Source organism: Phymastichus coffea, unplaced genomic scaffold (assembly GCF_024137745.1).
Source record: "Phymastichus coffea isolate CEN01 unplaced genomic scaffold, Cenicafe_Pcof_1.1 PCOF00036, whole genome shotgun sequence".
NCBI lineage: Eukaryota > Metazoa > Arthropoda > Insecta > Hymenoptera > Eulophidae > Phymastichus > Phymastichus coffea.
The window spans coordinates 1563837-1591276 of record NW_026706847.1 but is presented as its reverse complement, the minus strand read 5'-3'; the positions used below and the strand labels follow the sequence as shown (position 1 = coordinate 1591276).

Sequence of the window (27440 nt, the reverse complement as noted above, 5' to 3'; positions counted from 1 at the left end):
GAACACAATGCACATACCACATTCCCAAAGCAAGAGCTTTATTTGTCTTGAATATTCTATCTATATGTTAATAGTCAATATCCTTCAAAGCAATTTTGGCTATCCGAGTTGAGCCGCTGACAATACCAAAACTCAAAAACACGTGCTCAAAATATCTTTCAAGCTCAACCAAATAAATGACCGTTTTTCGTATACCCGCGCGCGACGAGGAAAATACCAGCACGAACCTGTCATTATCTTTCAGGCAAGTACTTACTTGACAAATCCGCGAATCTATCGAACGCAAGGAAAGAAAGATCTGGTACATGCATTCGGAATACCTTAGCTCCACTCTCAGACATCTAATGCAAGGGATTTGTATGCCTGAACGAAAATTTGTCTGCCACGGTTCCCGGAATATTCGATTGAGCGAAACAACTGGGACAGCACAGCGATCTGCGGCCTTGACATTAAATCACCTGTCAGCGAGACCTCGAAGACGAATGGCTCCACCGATACGCGTGTGCATGCGCTTGTGAATATTTTCACGGCTAGAGCTGCTGCGGATATGCTTGTATCGATGAATCTTGCCTTGGCCTTCGTTGAAACTCTGCTGCCTTCCTTTCTCTCCGTGCCTCGCTATTATCATTTATTCGTAGACCATTCGGTTTTGGTATATTCAAAGCGCAGTCTAGTCTAGACGTAACTTTACTGAAAAGTAATGAGATACACCGAACAGCCGACGATTAATTTAGATAATACGACGGTAGAAGAAGTTAATTAAAAATAATAATCTATTCGGCTGATTAATCATTTGTGAATTTCATTATCATACAGTGATTCTATTCAATACACGAACGATTTAGCTGCCTTCAATTTGTCAAGCCGGCGAATCAATAATCCATTTATTTTTGAATAAACGCAAACAAAGTACGTATACACATGCTGACAATCGATTGTTTCTTCATATCGCGTACAATAATTCTTCGGTCAACACTTGCATCACCGACCAACCTAGTCACATACAAATTGTTCTTTTGTAGCGGTAATAACGCATTTGACAATTATCTACACTATTACCCCAATTAATTCGGTCTTCCTATGCTTCCACGCGATAAGCAAAGCCACTACATGCTATCGCGGTTGTAACTCTTCCTCTTTCTCTCTTGTCAGTATAAGTACTCATCCATGATGAAAAATCGTGAGATTTAACAACGGAGATTGTCATGCAATAAGGTCCAGTTCACAGAAAAAAATGAGTGAAATTTAAAAGCTCTGGAAGATTACTTCCTCCGCCGCATTCTTCTTTTCTTTTATTATTATTTTGTTCTCTCTCTTTTTCTTTGGCGTTTGAAATATCGAAACGTCAGGATGATAATGAGTTATGAAAAATAGTCAGCCAGAAGCGAAACCGTTGAAAACTGCATACACGCACCATATCTACCGATCAAAAACTAATAGAGAAGTTAATACAGAAGCTAACACACTGACAAAGTACAATATCAATACACTCTCTCAGCTACCCCCACAACAAAGTTTACAAAGTTTCGGACGCGAGCAGTCTCGCCCTACAAATTAACACTTAACGAACGACGAGCAGCACATATTTCATCCTTGGCTCCTTCCTCGCCCGTCGTGATACGTCCTCACTTTCAGAGTAACATTAATCACGAGCTCCAAGGGCTATCAATTTAAAGAAAGCGAGAAAATGTGTATAAATAATAATCGGACAATGCTGTGTTGACAGGTACGAGCTCATGGAAGGAACAGTTCACGGAAGCACTGACCGTTAGCGGTGGTGACGACGATGAGGATGGCGCTGAGGAAGGCGAAGGGGGCAGGCCCCCACAGGCACCCTCGGCTGGCGATTATCTTATGCACTGCCTTACGATCTTCTGGAAGGTACTGTTCGCCTTCGTACCACCTACAAGTAAGTACTATTCTTTTCTATTGTCATTATTATCGACGATGCTTTTGCGAAGTACGAATATACAAAGAGTGCCGAATAACAAATATTTTCACGAGACAGTTTCCAATGGAAATTTTGCTGAACAGCGAGATTTTACTTATTCCACTTGCAGTACGCAATTGAAAATGAAATAAAAGCGCGTATTATGTGAAAACGTCAATTTTCAATGGATGTCTGACAATTATCAATTTATACTACTGGAAATCTTTGAAAATCTAAACGAACGTTAAATTTCAATATCTATTAAGCACAAAAACATTACCTTTCTAGTTATTACTTTTATTTGACCAAGTGTAATAAACTAGACGTCCAATTAAATTTTCGCTCGAGTGATTTAAAGAGAGAAAAAAAAGAAATCGTGATACGAACAGTAGACGAATATAATGACTCAACGGGTAACGCAACAGAGTTTAGCCTTGATGGTGAAAGATGAGAATAAAATAAAGTAAAAGTCGGTCGTCGTGATATTCGCAGCTGTCACGCAAATTTGACATTTCCTCTGTAGTGGGACAATGCCAGGGTTGTTTTGATGAGCCGTGCTTGCATGGCCTTCTCTTGTCTTTCTCCAAATCCTCCGCGTATAAATGATACTTTCATATATCATATATAACTTCATTATAGATGATACCCTCACGACCAAAGCTGACTAGACGTTGCTTTCTAAAGTGTTCATTTAACGAACCACGCGCAGAGCTATCTAAATAACAAGCAGCAGCAGCTGGCAGAAAACTCCAAATCTTCAGCAACATTAAGCTCTATCTCAACATGGCACGCGTAGCGTCTAGCATAAGTATTGCTTACTCTAAAGAGCTTCGCAGTTTGCCCGGACCAGTTAGCTATCCTTATCTCGTGCGCATACCATGAGATCATTCTCACCCTGTCTGTCTCTCTTTATTGAAGGTTGTTCTACCTAGCCTCAGTGCATATTACGCAGTTCAAGTCAAATACACGTATATACGCGAACGACCTAATCCTGATAAATCGACCCTATCCTTTTTGAGTGCTTTAGCTCTTACCCTGCTACTGCTGTGATCCATTCAACTAGCTCGGTGAATGCACGGTTCTGCGCGTGGTCGCGCTGAAAGAGCCATAGGTCGTAAATAGAGGTGTTAAGAGATACGAATGAATGCTTCCCACCTCCTCTCGTTTTTGTCTTCTTGAAGAGGAAACCTTGAAACGTCAATTGCTCAAAGAAGAAAATTTCTTTTAGTCGTTTTTTCTTTTGTGTTTAGAATTTTCAGCAAGTTTTTAAATGTTACATCTAAACATACTGCATTTAATTAGAGCTATTTAATTTCTGATTTTGGAGTGCAAACTGCGCACGCGTAACAAAAGTGACGCACCTACGTCCACTTAGAATCACATAACAAGACTATTTTATAAAAACTCTTTACTATAAATAGTTGATTATTAGTCGTTTAACTAAAACAAAATTTTTAACTCATAACTCATTTTGCATTTCATGGAGAATACAGCTAATAGCATTTCTTTTATGAGCCACTACTTAGATTTATTTTTAAATGGCTTTCTCATTGAACAACACATGTAAAAAACACTCCGAAATTAATCACTGTATAAACTTAAAACATTAGTAGGAAAACTGAGGGATTTGAAAGTAAGTTTTTGGAGATATATTACAAACTTGAAATCGTGCTCAATCGATTAAACTAATGTGAGCTCTGAGTTCAGCTAGAGTTTATAGTGGATTTTCAATAATCTTTTTTTCTTTTTTATATTCTTCGATATTGAAAAATGTATCTCGTTATGAAAAAGTGTACATTATAATAATGGTTCTATTTATATATACAACTAAAAATTTTTTTGCAAACTTTATTACGTGATCAATTGAGAGTTTCATTAAGCGTTCAAACGTTAGAAAAAAATTCCTTTGCGTTTTTTTTATATTCTTTTTATAAAAATGTATATTTTGTGCTTCGCATTTATTTATTGTTTCCCTTTAACAAAAAAGCAATGAAAATAATTTGGAATTAAAAAGAAAAGCTTATATTTTTGATAGGGCTGTTAAATAATGTGTAAGATAAGATTTCATTTTTTCGAATTAGAAAGTCTACAATTTTTTATATTCCATACGTATAGCGCTTTGATAATGTCACTTGTGGAGGTTTTTGAAAAATGAAAAAGTTTGTATTTAGTGCGCAGTACGTACTTCGCCGATATTAATTCTTCAAGTTTGTCTTTCGTTTATAAACCGCGTAAAGCCGTATAATTAGTTCCGCATAGTACATATATACACACACGCGAATATCATTTCAAAACTATTCATCGTCGAGAGAATATGCAACTAATTAATGTGGCAAGCTTAGTTGATGATTCACGTACATGATACCCAGGAACATGGCGGATAATTGGTCTTCGCATAACTAATTGATCGCGTTGAGTCGATCCGTCTGTCTCTCTGCTCACGAATACGGCTCTTTTTCGTGATCGACCAACTAAACAAATCCTTCTATCTACTTATCAAACTGTTATCTACGATAAAACTACCCTACTAAAACCGTTTTTCTCCTTCGGTATCTCATCTAGTCTACGGTAAGCAGCTATGTATCTGCGTGCGTGTGTGCGTACACGTGGCTATAATAGCAAATAGCGGACCACACTGCGCTTCGGCTTGATTCCCACGGCCAGATAAGCCTCGCGGCCTTTCATCCCTCGCTTGCTCGCAGCTGCGCGCGCGGATAGTGTGCGGATGCCAAACAATGGGCGCTATCACAGTAATTGCCACCGGAAGTGTGCGCGCACGGGTGAACGCCTACTTCTAGCTACCTCTCTCTCTCTCTTTTCCTCTCTAGCTTTTTGGATGAATCCGTAAAAAAATGTGAAAAATCTTTTCCTCGATTTTGGAAATCGAAAGGTTTTGGATTTCCTCGCTCATCTTTTATTGTACAATGAAATATAATCTCGCGGAAACCTTGTCGAAAATTCTTTGCCGATACTTTTGATGAAATTGCTCCGAGCCCGTTGCATGCAATTTCGTTTCTCTCTCTCTCCCTCTCTCTCTCTCTCTCTCTTTCTCTATCTATACTGGTTGGAACGGACACATTTGCCAAAATTAAATTATCGTTTCGGTTAAATATAATAACGTATCATTGAGAGCTTAACGCAACCGAATCCATCAAATTCATCTACCTTCCTCACCATTTGTAACAACTGCCAGTGGGAGCTTTTACCCACCGAGACGTTGAGTAAGAACGACAGGTATAACCATAATTGATGGTAACAGCAGCAACTCACGCACGCAAGAGAAACCTTAATCCTCATTTGATATAGTGATAAACACGCGTGTCGCGCAAAATATAGTCTCCGTGTCTGCCAAACGCAGACGATCTCGCAATCCGTTATGATATTTAATAATGCATCCATCGGCATTTGGCTCGCGTAAAATCAGACCAAACAATGCAGAGCACGTGCCTGAAAATCGCATATCTGCGCAATCGGGTCGCACTCGCGCGCGTTGTTCGTTGCACGTGTATAACGTGCGTGAGACGGCCGCTACATGAAATTCTCAGAGCGTCATCAGCGCGAGGAGGCTTATCGTTGCGTACCTGAAAGTTTTGGATATGCGAGTAAATAGCTGCTGTCTGCTTTGGCGTTGCCTCGACGTGTGCATGTACTCGGCAGCATTGCCTCGGAACTTTGATAATTCGGTTATTTGAAGATCCTGTTGAATAGATAGAAAGTTACGTCAAAACTGCAGCCGCTGTCACTCTCGCAAAGTGCCGTTATCGAATAGCGAACGTGCACCGAGTGTACGCGCATCGATTGATCCGATATAACTGTCGTAAGGAGAGAGTCGAGAAAAGCACGTTAGAGAGACCCAAAAAGAAAGAAAACAATAACAACAAGCGTCGCGAGTGAATCGTGAAGAGAGCGCACGCGATTCACATGGTGCAATCTCTTTACGCCAAGCCTATCACGGCACTCGGCGCAAAGAATCCCATTGCACGCCAGTGTGCAAGTACTTATAGCGAAGGCGCTGAAGCACAGTATGAGCTTTCGTGCTGACCTTTAGTCGTCGTCGTTGTCGTCGTCGTCGCGACGGAGAAAACTAAACGATCGCTAACGATTGCGCGTTATTAAGTCAACTGGTCTGCGTCACGTAAAAAAAGCGATCGGATCGAGGAAAAAGAGACTGCGGGTATTCGTGTGCGGAACAAGCAGAACCCAATTCTCCAGGCCTTTCGCGGAGACTATTGAAAAAGACAGCTCCGAAGCAAACGAGAAAAGATACATGACAGCGCTGTGTGCTCGAAAAGCTCTCTCGCTATATATCACTGAATCCTCGCGAGACTTGACGTTTCGTTTGTTTTGCATTTCTCCTTCTCATGCCCAGCTCAATCAGCGGAGGATCGAGACAGAACGAAGCGAGAAGAAGAGTCGCGAGAAAATTTAAGATATATTCGACGAACTCGCTTTTTACCCGCGCACGTGCTCGTCAAACCACTTGGCCGATGAATTATACGACGAGCCCGTCGAAGACAAAGACGGTCCGATCAATTGCAGGTACGTGGGCGCGTGCGCGCGATGTTGGTCCCTTGTTATGCGACTCGGGCGTTTGATCGTTCGATCGAGAGCGCGGCGCAAAGTGGAAGCAACTCGCGTCGGCCATTTGAATAGTGGTGGGATCGCTTTATGAGTGCGCGCGCGAACGCGAAGACATAAAGCCGTGTATACATCCGCCGTGAAAATACGCGGACGAGCAATGAACTCGCGAAGCCTTACACGCCAGCTTCTGGCAATTGCCCTACGTGATATGCGCTCTGCAAGCCATGGAAAAGTAATTCAATAATTTGCGCTCTATCGATGTTGCAGCTACGTGCATTAACGTTATCGTTAATTACATTTATCTGGACATTAGCACGGCGTGAATTTCAGGGCATCTATTAATAGCGGTTCAAATGTAATATCGTATCCGACGCTCGTAAAAGCTTTTAGCCAACTAGAATGAAAAGAAGAGAGAAGAAGAAAGGATTTATCTCTTCTCTAATTCATACTTCTCGCTCGCTCTGTTCGGCAACGTGTCTTTTCATCGAGTCGCCAGCTAAGTGGAACGCTAAAACGACTGCATTAATGCACGCTTCTTTTATTTTTCGGCTAACGCATCACTCGTACCTATACTGCATGAAAATAGGTCGACGATATTTCAGGCTGAGGCTGTATACTGCGAACGACAGACTAGGCATTTAACATTGGTGCATTTGATTTAAACCCAATATCAATTTTCGTTGTCTCGCCGCGAACGCAGCCACGAGACGAAAAATTCAACTGCCGACGAAAGCACTGTGCGCGTGGCTCGTCTAGATCGCAAGACGTTGCTCGAGCAACAAGAAAAGAAGAAAAGAGAAAGAGAGAGAGAACCAGCCTTAGAAAGTAGCTAACTCTATTCTATTCTTCTATTCTTTCTTTCTATATCAGTCTCATATTTCTTGGGCAAGTCGAGTACGTATCAAGGTCTAGATCCTACCGTAAACATTGCAAAAAAATATGTATATAGGAAGATTCGGCCTTGTCTTTTGTTACATGCAAGAGAATGGAGGACTGTGTGAATACGTCGACGAGGACGCACAAGACAAAAGCTCAATGAAGCTCGAGCATGTAAATACGCGGCTAATTGCATCCCTCCTCCTCGTCAGCGACAATGAAACGCCTTCTGCAGTCTGAGATATTTTTTTACCTCGCTCTTTCAGTTTCCTTTTGACCCTCATATAATTCTTCTACCGCGCGGGGCATGATTCTTCGTTTCCATCTCGTCTCGGCTAATGAATAATTTGATATTCCAGCTCACGCTTGCTCTTAATCATTTTCCCACCGCGCGTACTCTCATTTTGCACAAGCATCGGGTGACTTGCCTCAGCCGCGCGTTCTTCGTCTTTCTCGTTTTGCTCGCCCTCCTTTGCTTACTGTTGCAATCATCAAACGTGCGCCACACTCGCATCACAATTCACATCTGAACCTTGTCATCCATTCTTGATGTGTCGCTTAAAAATATTTCAATAATTTATACTCATCGAGTAAATGTGAGTGAATAAATAAATAAATAAAAAACTTGGATATCTTTTTAAAATAATATTTCCCTCTTAATGAATTGAAATAATTTTCAGCAACGGAATCTGTAAAATAGACCAACTGTTCCAGTAAATCACTTGAATTTAAAAAAACTCAACGTCATTTCGCTAGAATCATTTATTTTACGTATCATCCCTGTGAGTATCCTCCTAGCACGAACCACGCAACATCAAAGAGCAGATTGGTGTTGTAAAGCTAAATAAAAATTGACAATCTGAATTAATTTATAACATTTCTCGAATAAACACAAAGCTAGACATCTCGCCGCGCCCTATTCGGGTGAACAATGAATACGTGTCGGAACGTATTCACGGACAGGCAGTTGAGTGAGAACGCGCGCAAGCATGCATAATTAATTGGCTGTAAACGATAGCGGTGGACCGGATATATGACCATTGTAACACCGCATACCTCTTCCATTTAATCGTCTTCCTTCGTGCGCGCTGTCTAGTAACCAACGAATAATTGAGCAAACGAATCATTTTTGCTACGATATACCACAACTGATATTCTTTGGGGAGAGCCACTTGCCTATCAGTTTGTCCCGATGAGATCTCAAGCACATTTGCGAGGGAAGGAAAAGAGATCAGATAAATGCACAAGGGGACACACACGCGCACATACACAGAGTAAGTAAACTTGGAAAGTGTCGTACTTGGAGGGAATGTTTAGCTGTGCGCGAGAAGAGATGTTTACAGGGCTCGTCTAGCCTCGTTATCATCCGACCGAAAGAGGGAGACAGTGAGTCGATTGGACCAAAATCTATTGATTTTACCACGCGGGACGAACCTCTTGAATTTGCTACTATCCGACACACCTAGTATAACGCGAAGGAGGGGGATGGCAAGCGGATGCTGCTTGATTTATTGGCCGTCTCTCTTCTTGACCAACGGCATTACGCTTCGAGAAGCTCACTCTTCTAGAATCGGATAAGGTCAACGTTTCTTTTTTACTAGTTTCTTTCAAGGGAGACCGAACGAGCGAGAGATTGGAATTCAGAGAGCAATAGATTATCAGCGAGGCTTTGCAAAATTCTGGCAGCTACATTTCATTTTGCTGATTTATCATCCGTTGCAGACAAGCTCAACAAAGTAACTCATTTGCCGGTGGTCTTATTATCACTGGGTGATAACGATATGATATATGTCAAATCACTAGTAAAAGCAAGTAAACAGAGATTTTGGAAGTTGAAGGATAGAATTATGAGCGAATGAATAAAATATAAATGTTTTGCTCACGGGAGTGTAATATTTGTCTTGCATTCGATTTCACATATCCGTTTAAGTATAAACGCCTGCCAAATTGAAAAGAAGCTATATTCAATATTACGCATGAAGTGTGGGCAAATAATAGTAAATTGACTGAAATGTACCTTGGTTCATCGCTGTTTTCTGATAATCGTGGAACATTTATATTTGATCAGGTTATAATTTTCCGACTGAATGGGAATCAATAGATATGGCTTTAATAATTATACATTCACTTTGATTATTGAGATCAATAAATTATGATATGGATATTTTTATAGCAAAATATTTAATTTCACTCGACATGCAAATAAAACGAAACTAATAAATTGCTTCGATAAATGAAATCCTATGTTTGTTCATTGAAACATGTAATCGAAGTAGCATATTAAAATTATATAAAAAATGTATACTTTACTATACAAATTATTAGCCCTGATAAACCGTCTTTAGAGTAGCGTCAAAACTACGCCACTCAAGGAACTTGAAGTCTAAATTGTTTAAACTCGAGGGACAAGTCAAGTTTAAAAATACTTGACTACTCCGTCCAGCGGTGTAAATTTAATCATAAGCTTCGTGGCGCTGATTACATATACCCAATAATGCGAATCCGAAGTGTGCAAGCAGAAGGTTCGCGTGTGAAGAAAGTTTCAATTTACAATTGTGAGTTTGCAGAAAGAAATTCATCGAGTTGGAATCTGGGTTCAACCAAGTGCGAAGGATCTGATGGTTTACGACGATCGTGAAAAACGAGCACGTACGGGAATCAAATGTTCGAAGTGCTTTAAATTTCACGGCTTTTCAGCGTTGCTTTTGACTATTATTTCCAGATATTTCAAACTTCAGTTCGTTTAAGGAGTTATTATTTTTATTTAAAATTTTTATTTGACAGTCGTATTGACCAAGAAATTTGACCTGACACAAAAACAAACGCAGGTAAATGCAACGATTGGCAATCACAGATTTATTTTCCTTACTTCTGATATTGCAAGAGTTGTTCACGTCTCGAGCACGCCCCCGCTGTGCTCTACTTCTCTGTCGCCCCGCGCGTCGAGTTTTTCGAAAACATGTGGCGTGAGCTCGGGGAATGGCCGGAATTTATCTTCCCTCTCGCTCCTTAGGACGAGCCACTATAAAAGAGGCCACGGACGAACGTGTGTGTAGCGTTGAGCAAGCCACGCGACCGACACTACCATAGCGACGAAAGCGAAATAGTAACGACTCATCAACTGTTTGTGAGTGCTGCGTTGCGTCTCCGTACCCGCGAACTGGACTCAGCCCGTTTAGACCGACTGTAGTAGGATCAGCCCCAGCACCTTTCCCGACTGGCTATCACCAACGCCGCTGCTAAGCCCGGACGTCCCCGAGACGGTAAGGACTGTTTCCATCCTCGTCGAGACGTCGAGGCAGCCTCTCAGGGACATCGACGATCGAAAGCTCTCGGCGCCCTTTTATTCCGCGTATGTCTATATGCGCGTTACTGCGATTCGCTATAATAGGCTCCGCAAGCCACTTTTACCATCGATAATAACGTCAGACTAATCATTGTCACGGTCCTCTTACGCGTGGCGCTGTTTTTATTAACGGTTTGTCGGTCAATTGGTAATCTTCTTCTTTTTCGAAATGTAATAAAGCCCAACCTTTTTAGTCAAATCTTAGTGTCTTCTTCACTGTACAACTCCCTCTCCTAAACGGATTCACATTTGCAGCTATATTCGTAGCTATATATATTTGCAGCTGTAATAGATTATATATATATATATATATATATATATATATATAAGTTTATAAATGATAATTATATGGTATCATAAGAAATATTGAATCTAAACATGCACTAAAAACACTGACAGATATTTTGAATCATAATATCGATAGAAGTGAATTTATAATTGTAATTTTTTTAATTTGGCTAAAATTTTTGACACGGTTAACCATGGTCTATTTTTATATTTTTATATTGATATGTATGAGTACTCTGGAATAAATAGATAATAAATAAATAAATATTACAGAATCTGTACAGATATAGAGTGAGAAATATTGAGTACTTTCTTCTCGGTCTTTTCATTTGTTGTTTAGGAAATAACATTATTCAAGAAATTGTATATACTATAGTTGCCAGCAAACATATATGATCCAATTATTAGATTACTAATGCTGCTAACAAGATTTTTGAAGAAACTTGTTGAGTACAAATTAACATGGCTAAATGTGCTACTGAACGGCATTAACAATTAAAAATTGAATAGTTGTTATCTACTTTGTACTTTTCTAACCATACATTCAGATTAAATATCTTAATACTTGTAATACAAGTTATCTTAATGCAAAGCATCATAGTTAAAGTTTGGGCCGTTTATGATGCAATAAATTATTTGATATCTCACCCGATATAGAATTTAGAAACAAACATTTATTTAAAGTTTTGAACAACAACTTTTCATTGTTAGTATTTTAATAGCAAAATGTGCAAACTTATTGAATCAATAACATTTGTTTATATTTTTATGGTACATTCAAGGATGTTTTCCTTTACATTTATAAAAAATTATAATAGCAATAATTTCAGTATCGGTTTATTTCTTGAAATTGTAAAATTTACAAACAAAGCCATCTTGATGCTTATTTTAACGTTCTTACTTCACAATTGTAATGCATAGATGATACTGATGAAAACCTCCAAATATTACATTCTTTATATATTTACAATTAGAAAATTGTTTAATTTGAAAGCTACACAACGAAGATATGTCGAGTTCATTTTCTCATAAGTTAATATACCATTACCGAATGAAAAAAGAAGCAAATTCCATGAGATTATAAATAAAAATTCAGTTTTCTTAGGCTTATTACTTTCTAATACCAAAGATCATTTTTTCAACAGTTCGTTTACAATGACGTGTTAGTTTTACTTTATGCAAATTACAAAAACGAAAATAATCTATTAGTTTATTGCTACATATAAAAAATAAATTCATTACAAGTCAGTTAATGGTTAAACCTAATCAAAATCATAGTATCAGCTAAAAATTATTTTTATTTGGCGCATTTTAACTTTTTACAATGTCAGCCAATAATTTTTGTACTTTAATATTTTAAATAAATGTTCTTATCAAGTCACAATGAGAATAAAAAAAATATGTACACCTTTATTGAAACGCCGAACTCAGGCATCAAACTGATAATTTATCCTTCTTCGGAGAAAGGGTCATGCGCAAATATAACACTAAGGCAGAAAACGACAGAATGTAGAAAGCACGATTAATGAAAGAAAATGACAAAAAAAAAGAGAAGTAGCACGCACGCTATGGTTAGTGCGGAAAAACGAACGTACAAACATATAGTTGAGTTAACTGAAATGATGAGCAAAATGATCAAGAGAGATAAGTGATTCTAATAATCGATTTTCCAATTGAAACCGAAATACAACAACTTTATTCATAAAATAAAATTAACAAAATTTCCGCGAGACTCATCTAAATTCAATGTACAGTCAGCATCGACGGAGAGAGCGAATTCTCAGCTCAAGAAAGTAATCCGGCAGAGGCGACGATAGATCATACTTTCGCGAGCTGAAAAGCAAATGATATCTGAAAAGTTTGCGTCCCTTCCGCGTTTATAACAGCGTAGAAAAGAGCGTGTGAACTTTCAAAATATCTGAGCTTCGCTTTTCTGAGCTTATTTTTGGTGTCAGAGGGCGAGCTTATCCGATGAGCTTCCTTCTGATAAGAACTAAGGATTTTCATTTCTTTTCGGTTATCCGATACCAAAAAACTTTGAATTTCAAGGAGGAGCAGATTGCTTCGTGTCGTATAAGTTTCGAGGTAAGATTATTAGCATACATACGAGGTAAGATCATTAGCATACTTATAAATAAAATAAATATAGCTGTAAAGAAAATGTGAGCCTACATTTTTATAGCATTTCCTGTGTTATTCACAAAACTAATTAAAAAGTATTCTTTGCCAGATGAAAACTCATTACACATCCAATTAACGCATACTCATTATAAGTCAACATAAATTTTGCGCAAAATTAAGAAACGAAAAAAACCAGAGCTCACACAGAGCGTTAGAAACTCGCCCGGTAAGATTCTCGCCTGCCCAGCGAAAGATTTACCTCGTAGTACGTGACACAGCCGTTAAATGGCGCATCCCTAGCCGAAAAACAAACCCATTGTTTCCCTGGAAGAAAAGGAGCAGCTCAAACGTTTCATATCCGCATAAATTCTTCATCGGATATATGCCATTCTCACCATCGGAGAAAAAACAACTTTTCAAACAGTCCGTATCGATTCTTCGTTGGGAGCTCAACTAGACGAGAAAAAGAGTATAGCTACACCAAGTTAATTGTTTCCGGCGGGCAACTCTCTTGATCGTCTAATTAGGTCGCTAGAAGATATAGGAAGATAGTTTTTTGCTCTTCTTCATCTTCACGGCCACTATCGTATCTGCGTACCGTACGTGTGTGAGCGAGGAGCGAGATTGGGGTAAATGGGATGGATGCGTTGAGGTATTCAATTAAGGGATTATTACGATAGTTGCCCTTCCAGCATCGAAGCCTTCCGTTGATGGCTAAGCATCGGCAATGTGCGCCTATACCGTTTGCACGTTTGACGTTTCGCATTTCCCTTTGCGGTAAAAGCTCTTCGATATTTCCAGGCAATCACTCGATACCGAGCTTCAATGCTTGCGAACTAGATTTTTTTTATTTTCGAAATACACTCATCGTACTATATCGATCACTATGTGTTCAAACCATTCTAATCAATATTCTTTTAATTGGTTAAATATTTGGTTTCACGCGATAAACTAGAAAACATGTTTAGGATACGTTCATTGGCATACTCGCTTCAATTTCTTCGCGTCCTAACAAAGAAATGGCTTACATGTGATGTTGATTTGTACTCTAAGAAATCGAATAAAACTTTTATGGAATAGTCTATTCAAGAATGTAACGAAAATAACTGTTCTTTTCGAATTCAAATCAGTGGTAAGGTCTTTATTTTTAGAATACTAGAATCTGCGCTAAGTTCTAAAAGTACTTTGGTATCAAGTTGGCTTGATGTCATTACATACTTGATTTATACCGATACAACTTATCACTAAGCCGTCTTTTATTATTTCGATATCAATGTAAAGAACTAACGTTCGCGAATTTGTTTCAAAATAAAACAACCGTAAATTCGTCTTTATTCAGGGACAAGTCGTGTTTCAAAGTGCCCACACTGTACAGAGATAAATCCATCAAACGCACATTACATCTTTTGACGAGTACGCCAATAGCCGTTCCATTTAATTAACGTCAATGCTATTACGAGCGAGTGTACATAGAGTAGCTCCGCGCTGACCGTGATGACGGAATTGCCGGTGAGACTGATCGTAAATTAGAAACATCACCACTCTCTCTTACTGTACTATTGAGCGCCTGATTTGCACACACAGACCTTTCGAACTTGAATATAGCAATAGTGCCTTGATATTCCCGTTATTTTGTCAGTTTCATTATAAGCGCTTTGGGAATTATTCAATTATCGTGCATCGTTTATTTGAAAGCGTCCGTTTTATGCATGCGAACCCGGCATCGCGTGACGCATTCTATTACAAGAACACGTGTCAGAAAGAGAAAGAGAGAGTGCTTCTATTAGTCGCCGTTGGACAAATACGCTTGGGGATGTACACCCTGTGAAAAATTATTCAAGCTCGCTCTTTGATCCTCGATGCGATGAACTAAAGTGCTGTCAAACAACGCACATTTTGTAATTTAAAAAAAAACAATCAGGAATCTTGATTATGAAAATGGAACAACCATGATAAGGTGAAACTAATATAGAAATATACCTAATAGAGGAATATGCTGGGATTTTGAATTTACGCGTGTTGCCGGTACACAGCGCTGTAATGTCATGTTTGTTCTATCAAGCACCAACACTTGCATTGATTTAAATCATTGCCTAAAGCCAAATCCATTTTACCGCTGCTATTTTGTGCCTAGACCAAATATTTCATCTCTCCGCACTTCTCATTGGCGAATATATGCCGTTTAATCTAACCAACCATATCTAAGCATACATCTTCAGTACGCCATTCGCTTCGCCGTCTTCTACTCTTTAATAAAACAATTAGAGAAAATTTTCTAGGTTGCAAATAAGTCAAATGATGCTGCAATTTGGTCCGTCCTTCGATTTTATCCAATATGGGACAGTATGCTGACAATATGCTGACAGTTAGTAATGAATTATGAATAAATTTTACTAGCAATACTTTTTACTATCCAGTTTTCAATTTCTGTGTCGAGTTATACAAATTTCATTATTCCAATTATCAATATAAAATTATTGAAGTTTATGTTTTATTTTTTAAATTGTTTCTATGTAACTGTAATATTGTCATCGAATAATAACTTATAGTACTACAAATGTGAGAAATATTGATGTTGTAACTGTTTCTAATTCTATTGTAATTTGTTCCATCCACGATTCAGATATGTAAAAATACTCTTTTCTGAATAATCTCATATAGAGTAAAAAAGGAGGGTTAGTTTGAAGTGGTCTGGTTAAGCTAAATGCCATTAAATCAATGGTGTAATGGCTCGTTTTAAAGCTACTTTCATAAGCTATTAAATAAGCTATTATACGTTGACAAATACATTCTTAATCAAAAGTTACGACAGTTTGCATATGATAGTTCCTTATTGAGTTAATTTACTTTATATAACACTTGTGGATTAGTACGTTGAAATTTAAGAGACAATAAGGTGACATAATTCTAGAATCTAATCAGCGTTGCTGCTAGCCAAAAACATTAAAACTAATTAACTCAGCCAACCAAGTAAGAAGTAAGCCCTCTTACTCTCTCTCTTCCTCTCGTTCTGGGTTTACGTACGAGTGAACCAGGAAATAAGCTTTTCCCTTCCTTCCTCTGTAATCCTATATACACATACTTGTTCACTGGAAATTGGTTAGTCTTACACCAATTAGCATTTCACTCTATGAGCTCGAATTACCAAGCGCCTTGACATAATTTGATGCGTTTACCACTTGATAAAGCTCTTGCATTGTTTTTACTAATTGTTATGAGTAATCTCGTTAGACAAGCGAAGATTAGTCATTTAGAAAATTTACGGTAATTTTTGAATTATAGAAAATAATAGCGATTTTGTACTTTTTTTTACGAACGAAAACTCCCGATCAAAGTCGTTTTTTACTACCATCCCCAGTAACGTGACGCTTTGGGAATCGTAACACCCACATCGGAAAAACGATCTATTACTTTGTTTCCCAGTTGGCAGATTGATCTGTCAATTTGCCGTTAACCTCAGAAGTTAATTCTCAGTAAAAGGTTATAAAAAATTCAGTTCTAAATTTTGAGTATGGACAAATGCACGTGTCACTAATTGAAGCCTCTATCAATTCGATACAGTTAATTTCATGTAATTGGCAAGTAAAGGTGTAACTGAACAACTTGTAAGGCTTATAATTGTTTAGCGTATTAATAATATTTATTGGTTGATTAGGTAATCCACTGGCTAGTTACGCTTCTGCATTCACAGATAATATATCAATGTTCTAAATTGAAAATGAGTTCCTTTGAAAATCCCACCGGTCAAATTAGCATAGTGAAGGCAATTTATATGTGGGAAATCAAGCGTGATTATATAACCTCCAAGGATATCGGCGAAATATTATTATCGCCGGAATTCCAAGCTATTAATTTGAAATGGCAGCTACAATTGAAAAAAATAAAAGGCGAGAAAGAGGAATGGGAGGATTTATCCATATTTCTGATTCTGGTGAGCCTCGAAAGAAGCGTGGAAATACGGTTTCTCTTTTCCATACTAAACGACAAAGACGAGAACATGTTATCGTTTCCTTCGTCGAGTGTTGTGTTTTCTCGTGATAAGTCCAAATGGGGTCGGAAATGCATCGCATCCAGCAAATTAATTGAAAGATACAGTCAAATACTGTCCGACGATAAGCTCAAAATATCGTGTGAAATAATACCAAACGCCAAGGCACTGCAAAATGTAGGTTTGTCAACGGGCTTCGAAAATTTGTTAGACAATAAAAGTTTCAGTGACGTTACATTCGTCATAGAAGGTAAACATTTGCACGCTCACAAAAATATTTTGGCGAGCAAGAGTAAAGTATTCGAGGCTATGTTCGAGCACAAGATGAAAGAAAATATTGAGAATATCGTCGACGTTGAGGATATTTTATACGATGTGCTTCTCGAAATGTTCAGGTTTATGTATTCCGGTCAAGTAAAGGATTTGGAAAAGCATTCGAAAGATCTGCTGATCGCTGCTGATAAATACGATCTAACTGACTTGAAAGTCATTTGCGGCGAGTATTTGTGTGACAATTTAGCCGCGGGCAACGTCGTCGAATATCTCGATTTGGCTGATCACATGAACGTCCGAGTACTCAAACTCAAAGCATTGGATTTTATCATGTCGAATTCCAAAAATTTGATAACTGTTCCAGAATTCAGAGCGATCACATGTTTACACGAGAATTTAATTTTCGAAGTCATTTGCCGTTTTGCAATGGAGAAAAAATGAATCAGTATTTGTTCGTTGTCCGAAAATATTGTCGTTATACATTTCAACATTTCAAGTGCTGTTCGAATGTTTATGCATGTACTTCACCAAACAATAAAAATCAATTTTTCAACGGATGATATGTAAAGTTATTTCAATCATTCGAATCCGAACTGATAATAGCCCATCAACACCAAGTTCTCTCTAGCAATCACGAGTAATTAACAATCCATTACCCGCATTTATACGGCTGAAAGTCCTCCTGGCGATAATTAACAAAGTGCAACTCGCGAACTTACAGGAGATCACCTTGTCGCTAACAATCGTTTAAGCGTGAATTGGAGTTTGCTACTCCAAGTTTGACGTGCTAGACGAGAGTCATCGATCCGTAAAAACTTGCTTTGTGTAAATGACCGTGCTTATGGCCATTTGGTGAGCCGGAGGCTTTTGTTCTTCTACATTTAAGGACAGACACTTTGAATTATTACTCTTAGTTTGACAATCGAATGTCTGCGATTGTGAGCGGTATATGATCACTCTCTCTTAGTATAGTACTTTCGGTGAACTTTCCTCTTCTTGACGACTTTATGCTTCGGGTGGTATGCCTCTGATAATAGGATCACCTACAGTTTACGTCGCAAACAAAAAACGATTTAGCTTATTAAAATTCCATATCTTCGAAATAGTTGCCATTAATGGATAAGTCGTTTAACAGTTAAAAGTAATTATAGATAGAATAGCGCTGGAACGAAATATCGACGGTGGAGTCAAATAAAATAATGAGAGTAATGTAATACCAGATCTTGATCACGTTATTAGATGATAATTTCAATAAAGTACTAATTATCGTCATTTTATCTTCGTTGCGTTACTATAATATTCTTAAGTCAATCGAAACACATTTTCGAATCCAATTTGTTGCGTATGACATTGGATATCTTATCATTATCCGGCCGCTGTATGTTTTTGATATACAACATATATCCGAAAGACAAATCAACAGCAATAAAAACTACAACACGCATTCGATATCATCCAAGTAAACGAATTGACGCATGCAAATCGTTTACAAGTCAGACGACGCAATCTGTCTTTCTTTCATGCTGCCTTTCTTTCATTGGCGAGATCAAGAGTCAGTAGAAATTTACACCATATAAGAGTAAAGATGCGTAAGGCTTCCCGTATTGCGTCCGCGATAATTCGAGTAGTAGTCAAACTCGACGAGGAGAAGAATGCGCATCCTCGATTATCTCACGCGTACAGCTGGAAATATGTTGATGCTTGCGCCAGATAATCAATCAAGCATTTGTGCGATGCAGCTGCACGCTTCTCATTGCTGCGGGATTCTATTGATTTTTTGATTATTTCGTGCCTCGTGAGCCCGATGTTGAATGATTTATTGTGGTAAATTGGACATTTTTTGTGAAGAAAATATACAGGCTGCCAATGATGGGAGTTGCTAATTGCTGCGGCGGCCGTAGATGTCTTTTTCTTTTCGACTATCTTCGAGAAACTAGTCATTTGTAAAAATGACATATAATTAACTGAGGTATTATAGGAGCTTTATTTTACAAATGGTTTCGTATAGATTGTATATTTAAAAAATTATTGGATTATTACGTTCGATTTTTTAAAAGTATAATCATTTAATTTTCAACTATTTGAGCTAAAAACTAGATTTAACTAATGAGTCAATTTAGATTTCTCGAGACTCGAAACAATTATGCATTAACTGCAGCTGCATCTCTCTAGTCAACTTCTATTTTCGTTCCCACTCCAATTTCTCTTCCATTAGCGCTTTTTTCTAGACAGACTTTAACTTTCATTCAAATGTAAATAACTTTTGAGGGCGTAGTTCTTCAACGGGCGAATGAAGTATTTTTTCTTTCCCTTTTTTCATATAGCCGCATCTTCGTTCTCGGTATTAAAACAAGTCTGTATATCTGAATTTTATCAAGTTGTTAAAAGTTAGCTTTGAAAATATGGTAGCTTTATAATTTGTGCAGTCTCGTTCGAATAATGAAATTTTAATCTGAGCAATTTCCTTTCCGCTAAAAAAAAATGAAATACGTAAAAACTAAGTATAATTAAACAGAATAAAATATTGAAAATAAAAACTTCATCAACTGATATCAGTATTTTATCATTTGTTTTTCAAGAAATAACATTAAAATTTCTAACCAACTTAAGTGTTAGCTCAAAAGAGTAAGAACGAATTTTAACAATAAAAAAGACTGGCAAATCTTACGCAGGTGAAAACTACACCTCCCTTGATACTAAAGTCACCCTGAAGGTTTTATTTCGAAGTGCGTACGAAAGAGGAAGTACCACGGAGTAATGAAAAATATTAATAATAAATAATTAATGAAATGATTAAATGAAATGAATTAATAAATAATTCAATTAACAAATAAAAGCTGGCTTGATTGCTGTTGTTTAACAAAATTTATCAAACTAGAATGCAAATCCCTCAGCGATTTTGAAACGAACTGATTTCACTCTTCTGCCGAGTCTTTTTTTTTTGTTTTTTATCAACTTTAATGTATACTTCATCACTTGAAAATGAAGTAAAAACTTACAAGTCAGGAATATTTTAGCATAATAAATCACCAGAATAAAATTATTAGACTGCTATTCAGTCACGCCCAAATTCGATAAAATCATCGACATCGCTATAATAATTTATTTATATCTAGTCGAATAATATATCTACACGAGTTGATAAAAAACACATTTGACAGCTTAGCAGCCAACTACGAGCAGTATAAAAGTTGAGTGTGAATCTTGCGAAATTGAAAACCGTTTATCCGCTTTCTCAACAACTTGGCCGCGAGCCAGAGAAAAAGAAAAGCAACGACAAGTTAAAATTCATTTGAAATTTGTATCTGTCCAAATATCATTACATTGAATACGAGAGTATCAACGACCTTCCAGCAGTCAAAATACTGAAATTCGTGACATACTTCAATAGCTTGTAACAATCAAAGTACAATTAACAAGATAGCTGGAATCGACCTAATAGCACAAGTTGAATGTTTAGGTATTTAATAGGCCATTACGCCAGTCACGAGTTGAAAGCTGCTCGTGGTAATCTCAAAGTCTCTCCGTTAGTACACTTGGCACGAATCTCAACGAGCACGTGTCAAGTGTAAAGTGCAGCATGCACGACATTAGTCACGTATTAATGAAAAATAAACATTTTTTTGTCTTCTTATTGCATTGCAGATATCGCTGGAGGCTATCTATGCTTCGTCGTCAGCATCTTTGGCATTGGCGTAGTAACAGCCGTAATTGGCGACGTCGCATCCTACTTCGGCTGCACCCTCGGTATCAAGGACTCCGTCACGGCCATTATGTTCGTCGCCCTTGGTACCAGCATACCCGGTGAGTCACCATTACAGCTCACACACACACACACACACACACACACACACACACACACACACACACACACACACACACACACACACACACACACACACACACACACACACACACACAGAGTCTCACATAGAAGTAGTTTTCGAAGCTGTTTACTGTCGATTGTTTAGCTACAGCTGCACGCTGTACTTGCATCAGATGCCATAAATTTCAACTCGCTTGAGATCATAGCTCTATTTGTATTATAACACGCGGCAAACTATTTTGCTACTAGTAATTTGCTTCAAAAAATTTTCAAATGGTCAATGATCACTTTGATTAGGAATTAATAGAAAATATTGGATGTAGATGCCCTATTACAAAACTACAAAATTAGATTATTCGTTTGAAATAACAGTGTTAACTGCCAATTCGATTAACTGCTCGTTATCTGTAAAATAATGTATAAATCAATTACGTGTACTAACGTAGAAAGGCTCTTGATAAAGATAGACATCAAATGGCCATTTAGTAATTGATTGGAAACAATCATTTCTACCGTTTGATAAGGCAATTGGATGTTTTTCAATTTGGTAAAACAATTGATTAGATTATGTCGACAACGTAATTATTGCATAGTAAGGATACATTGACTTCAACCATTACAATGATAATCACTTAAACGTATATTGGTAAGCGACATAAAAACGTAACGAAGGCAAGTTGAGAAAGAAAAGACGCTGAAAAGCATCGTTTTTCGTCTCTCTAATCCTCTCTAATCGACGACTCTGCACATTGAAATTCGCCAATAGCATAATACGAGGAAAAGCCGTTTTGTGCAAAAAAATTTAATAAAAATAAGGATCGAGAGCGATCATTAGCAGCAGCAGCAGAGATAATTGATTATATTCCAGTATTGTTTCCGAAAACAATAGAATAGCTTGAATGGACCACAAGGTGACATGTTATCAGGGGACCAAGTGGAAGCAGCACCTATTGCGCGAACCTATTGAAAGAGAAGGAGAATATTACAAATGGGTTTATTCTGCAACGAGCGTGTAAAATCAAGCGCGAAAGGCTTTATACATTAAACGACACGGCAAAGGGCCAAGGTTAATGAAGCTCTAATTTTCGCATTAACTTTCGCGTACGTCGAGCTTCGGTTTGGAAAATTGCTGGGAGACCGATATACGCTATGAGCTAATTATCCGAAGTTGAATTTTCGGACGTAATTATAATTTTGATAACGCCAAAGATTGGGACGAAGTAATTTTATTTATAATTAAACTCAGCTCCTTTTATTACACATAGTTAGTTCGGTAGCACGATAGATTGTAATTCACACGTGAAAACCAATGATTCTTCTAATTCATTTTGATAGTGGCGTAAATGCTTGAAAAGCAGCGTAGAAAGTAAGAGAATACGGTAAAGCAAGAATTGCAAATCTGAGCGCTTTCTTGAAAGTAAAACAATCCACAAATGCAACTGTCGCAGCAGTACCGTATGCGTGTTGATTCTTTAAAGAAGAAAAAAAAAAGAGCAGCACGCGAGTCTGCGCTTGCACAAATTTCGACTCGGTCATAAATATCGATTCGCTGTCATGCTTTGATTTTATCGTCGAGGGATTTGCATAGCACACTGCGCGACGCATCTTCCGGGGAAACATAATTAACAGCCGCGCGAAGCTCTCAATAGTTTGCAGCCACGTAGCTCGTAAAGTATCCGGCGCGCATTAAAAGTGCGACAGGTACGTGCCGGATTAACGCGCGCACTAGACGTTGATTTTAATCAGCCATTACAAGCAGCGCCGGGGATTTCCAATTTTCACTTTCTCTCGTGGCAGTTTCGATTTCCTTCCTTTCAATTTTCTGTCGGATCATAGTGGCTGTAAGCCTTTAATGACATTTTACTTTTTCGAACTGTTAACAGGATGGATTTGTAGACTACATTTTTCGTGTAATATTTAATACAAAATACGAGCTAGAAAATATTCCTTTTGCAAAAGGCTTGCGTTTAATCCGATTAAAGCCGCTATTTTGGTATTATATGACCTTACGAATAATTATTTTTTTTATCTTTTTGTTTTGTAGTATAACTTCCATTTATTACGGATTCGAGAGTGAACATAACGTTTCATAAAGTTTTACACCGATTTTATTATAGCGCAGCATGATTGTAAATTTAAAACAACTATACATACCGTAATTGAAAACTTCTGTATCATGGGGAGTTGAGCAGACGGATGCAAATTCAAATTGCATATAAGCCGTCCAAGGCAATGACGAGATGAAGCAAAGAGAGAGAGAGAGAAATCTCTTGCCTCTTTCGCGGCGTGAATTTAATCGAAAAGCAGAATCAGGTCAATCCGATGCGATTTAATTTTCGGTGCCGATCGTAATGAGAGTCGACAAGCTAAATCTTACACTCGCTAAATATCCTAAAAAATGCACAAATGCGTCGTAATCTATGATTATTACCACTGCATGTGAATTTTCATTATTATAATTTTGGAGAGAAAAAGACAAGGTTACCGTATGTAGGTCGTTTATTATTTTTTTTCTATCGGAAATCTGTAAACTAATTAGTCTTCATCGATCACTTCGTCAGTTAGATAACCGGCCCATCTCTCTAACTAAAATGACGTTATCCGTTGAAGGATTTTCAAGGAGAGTGCTTCAGTGACAGACTGAGTTGAAGGGGAAAATTGACAGCTCTAATAAAAGTCCAAGAAAAATAATGTAGTTAAAGAGGTTTCACTTTAAATTTCCACCGTGCAACCCACATTACGACCAAAGCAAAATTTTTTAGAAGAACAAAACAATAGATATATACAAATCCGATGTTTGCTAAGAAAATCGCAGAAAATTCACGTCTGAAGAGACACACCCTAAACCTAATCCTCGAATGACTCAGGTGACCGGATACTCAAGGGATACGTCCAATAGGATACGATAACTTCGTTTGAACGATCGTAACGAAAGCTCTCCTGTCGCTATGTGTAGAAAATACGAAATTTCAACCTTTGGGTCAGTTGGGCAAGTTAACGTTTGCATTACAAGATTGATAGGCTTTTGAAAAGCAATCAACGCGAGTTCCATTGACCTAAATTCTCGCCTTCGTCGTTGTACTTTTATTCTTCTTCACCGTTGCACGGCTCACATTCGTTCTCATTGTCCTCTCTAACGCGAGCACGTACTTTTATCTCGCGCTTTCACACTTGGCTGGTTTAACTTAAAAAGGCTGTTTAATAAAATATCCCGTGGAATTTTTCACTGTCGATAGCCAAGATTTTCGTTGTTGCTCGGAATAACAGTATTTAGATAGAGTTAGATAAATAATAGAATTGCTCATTCGTACGAATAAACTACAGCTCAATGGCGACAAGAAAAACAAATGAATTTGACAAAACTCAGCCGCAGCGACTACAAGTTTGTCGTTGTTCGGCTGGCTTCCCATTTCTATCCGAGCACTGTTATTGAAAGCTAACTACAATAATATATCTCCTTTGTCCCTAGCGCACGGGAGAGAGCTCATTACTCGATATTAATCCACGTGGAAATTCGTAGCAGATGACAACCGCGTCAAAGCTGTATTAATTAGCGAACTCCACCTCTGAGCGCGCGGTTTCTTAGCTTAACCCGTATTCACGAGCGAATTTGCTAATGAGTTGCGTGAGTTCCGTTTGCGGCTCTGCGTTGTTTTGCAAAAGCTGCCGACGGCTGTTTATTATTAACTGCAATTTTACAGCTGAATCTGAGATGACGATTAGTACGTTGAGATAAGATTTTTATAATGGCATTGTAACTTTGTAGCGCTGATGAGCGTTACATTCTAATTCATCACGAGAGCGGTGCATCTGCAAAAATTTAATGGAGAGAGACGCGCTTTATTATGATATATTATCAGACTCTACAGAAAGGAAAAAACAATTATTCAACCAGCGAATTTCATAAACATAACTTTTGCGTTTAATTTGTACTCATTCCAATTTCTATTTTGCAACATAAATATCTCTAACAACAAACTACGATTTCTCAGATTGCAAAATTTGTTATACTAAAAAACTTTGATAAGAAAATTTTTTTTATTCACAATCCTTGAAAGCTAGTACACACAGCAAATTCCCTCGAGACAAACGCGATGAAATACTCCCGACACGTCCGAAAAGGCGCCGTCATTCTCAGCAAATACGAGGGGACGGCGCTACAAATAAAAAGCAGTCGCGTAACGTGTAAGTTAAGGCACATTCATCATAAAATACTCTATAAAACTTGCGTTGTTCTTTTTCGAATGTGGAGCAGTGTTGGTGATCGTCGTAATCTCAGTCGTAATGATATTGGATACATCAGACATAGAAGAAATAAAAGAAAAAAATCTGAAAAAAAATTGATTCCGAAAGCGCAATATCCTTCCGAAAGGCCGCATAAATATTTACGAAGGCAAAAATATTCGATATAGTAGCTGAATCCTCGGGACCGCGGATGAATAATACCCTGCGTTACACATTTCTCTTGCTCTTATCTCGGTCTGGCGCGTTTTCGAAAATCCCGAGGGAAGTGTACTTTTCACTGTCTGTAACTTTTCTCTTTCATTCCCGGTTATAATGGCTACGTAGCTTATGAGCTGCAGCAACTACCGCCGACCGACCCTAAGGATTAAAGAGCGCTTTTTTCCAGGATTTTTTTTTTAACCAGGAGAGACTCAAGTGCCTTGCGGTTTCCTTTGAGTGAACCGAGGCATTGGGTAATTAGACGTAGAGGATTTACTTTGCTCCAGATAGGGTCGGCAAAAATTATTGCTGATGCTCTGTTTACTCGACGACTAAGGGTTGTACTGGAGTTTAAGTTATACATGATAAGAATATAAGCATGTGAATTCGTAGGAAGCCCGTCTAAAGTTTTCGAAATGTCATGTAATAAAAACAAAACCGCACATATATAAAGTTGATGTTCATGAAGTTCGCAGGAAATCGCTGAATTATTTTGTAGATAATTTGCAAAATAATAGTACCGCGCAAATGAATGTAATGTTTTAATTATCGGTAAGTTCTAAGAATGACGTAATATGAAATCCTTGAGCAATGCACGAAGAAAAATATTCGACAGTTGTTTCCTTCGAATTCAAAATTTTGAAAAAGGAAATTTTTATAGATATTAAAAGCTGCCATTTTAACCATACGTGATTAAAACAAATCGCGAAAAAGTATGCGACTCCGTGAAAAACATAATGGAAAACTTGACTACGACGTAAAATATTCCATGCAAGTGAAAAACAAACTCGCAATTCGATGTTACGCCCTCGCACAAAGAGTAAGAAAAGCTCAACGTAATACCGCGTATAGAGAAAAAAAGCTCTCAACGACAAATCATTCTCGGCTTTGTCTGCTGCAAAGGAAAGCTATAAGTACTCTTGGCAACTTCACAAAAGCCAGCCGCGTGGGTGTAAACAAAGAGAAAACAATCTAGAGAGAACAAAACTCAAAAGCAGTGACATCAAGCTGTTGCGCGACTGATTTCTTTTCGATGCGCTTTCTACATGAAAGTATCGCATATCGTGGAGTTGTGGTTGCACGTCGTTGCCCCTGGAGCCTTCGCTCTCGACTAGGAGAAAGAAAAAGAGAAGCAGTAATCCGTGGGTAAGCGGCTTTTAAAACCGATACGCACATAAATCTGCCTCTCCTGCTCTCACTGGTGTATTCACATGTCTCGTATTATATACTTGCCCGAAGTGCATATGCCGAATGTAAGCTTCCATTGTAAAATTTTTCGTAAAATTTTTGCATAAGAGCAAAACAAAACTAGTCTATTAAACTTCGTTGAATGTACCCATTTTGGGCGGATGATTCAAAGCAATAGTCGTGTAGTTTGAACTAACATTCATTATTGGCACATACGTTCCAAAATTTCTTAACAAAATTTAATTTAATATAATGAAAACACGCACTATTTGACGAAATATCGAACTCTGCTGCTTAGAATTGTATAAACAATCTTTTTAGTAGATAATTTCAAGCGATTCGACTTTATTAGAAAAATTATTCGCGAGCAACAATGTTCATCATCAGAAAAGAAAAAAAACAGTTTCGCTACATATTCATCAGGCAATCCCAACAGCGGCGAACAGTCACACAGTCAATCAGATTCCAATTGATAACGAGCGTCAACGATTATCGCGCCACTCGTCCCGCGCCGAATGAGACGCGACGGCGAGTGTGCACGAAATGCAATTTTCCGATGAGAATAAGCCGTATGAACTTG

The 27440-nt window shown here is 38.0% G+C and overlaps 1 protein-coding gene across 3 annotated transcripts in view; it reads left to right on the top strand.

Annotated features, from left to right (window-relative positions):
• LOC131663524 (sodium/calcium exchanger 1) overlaps positions 1 to 27440 on the top strand; it is a 109444-nt gene that overhangs the window by 67834 nt on the left and 14170 nt on the right. For all 3 annotated transcript variants that reach the window (XM_058933980.1, XM_058933979.1, XM_058933981.1), the window contains exons 5-6: positions 1727 to 1909; positions 21049 to 21207. In XM_058933980.1, the coding sequence (XP_058789963.1) occupies positions 1727 to 1909; positions 21049 to 21207 (342 nt within the window). The remainder of the gene's footprint in view (positions 1 to 1726; positions 1910 to 21048; positions 21208 to 27440) is intronic.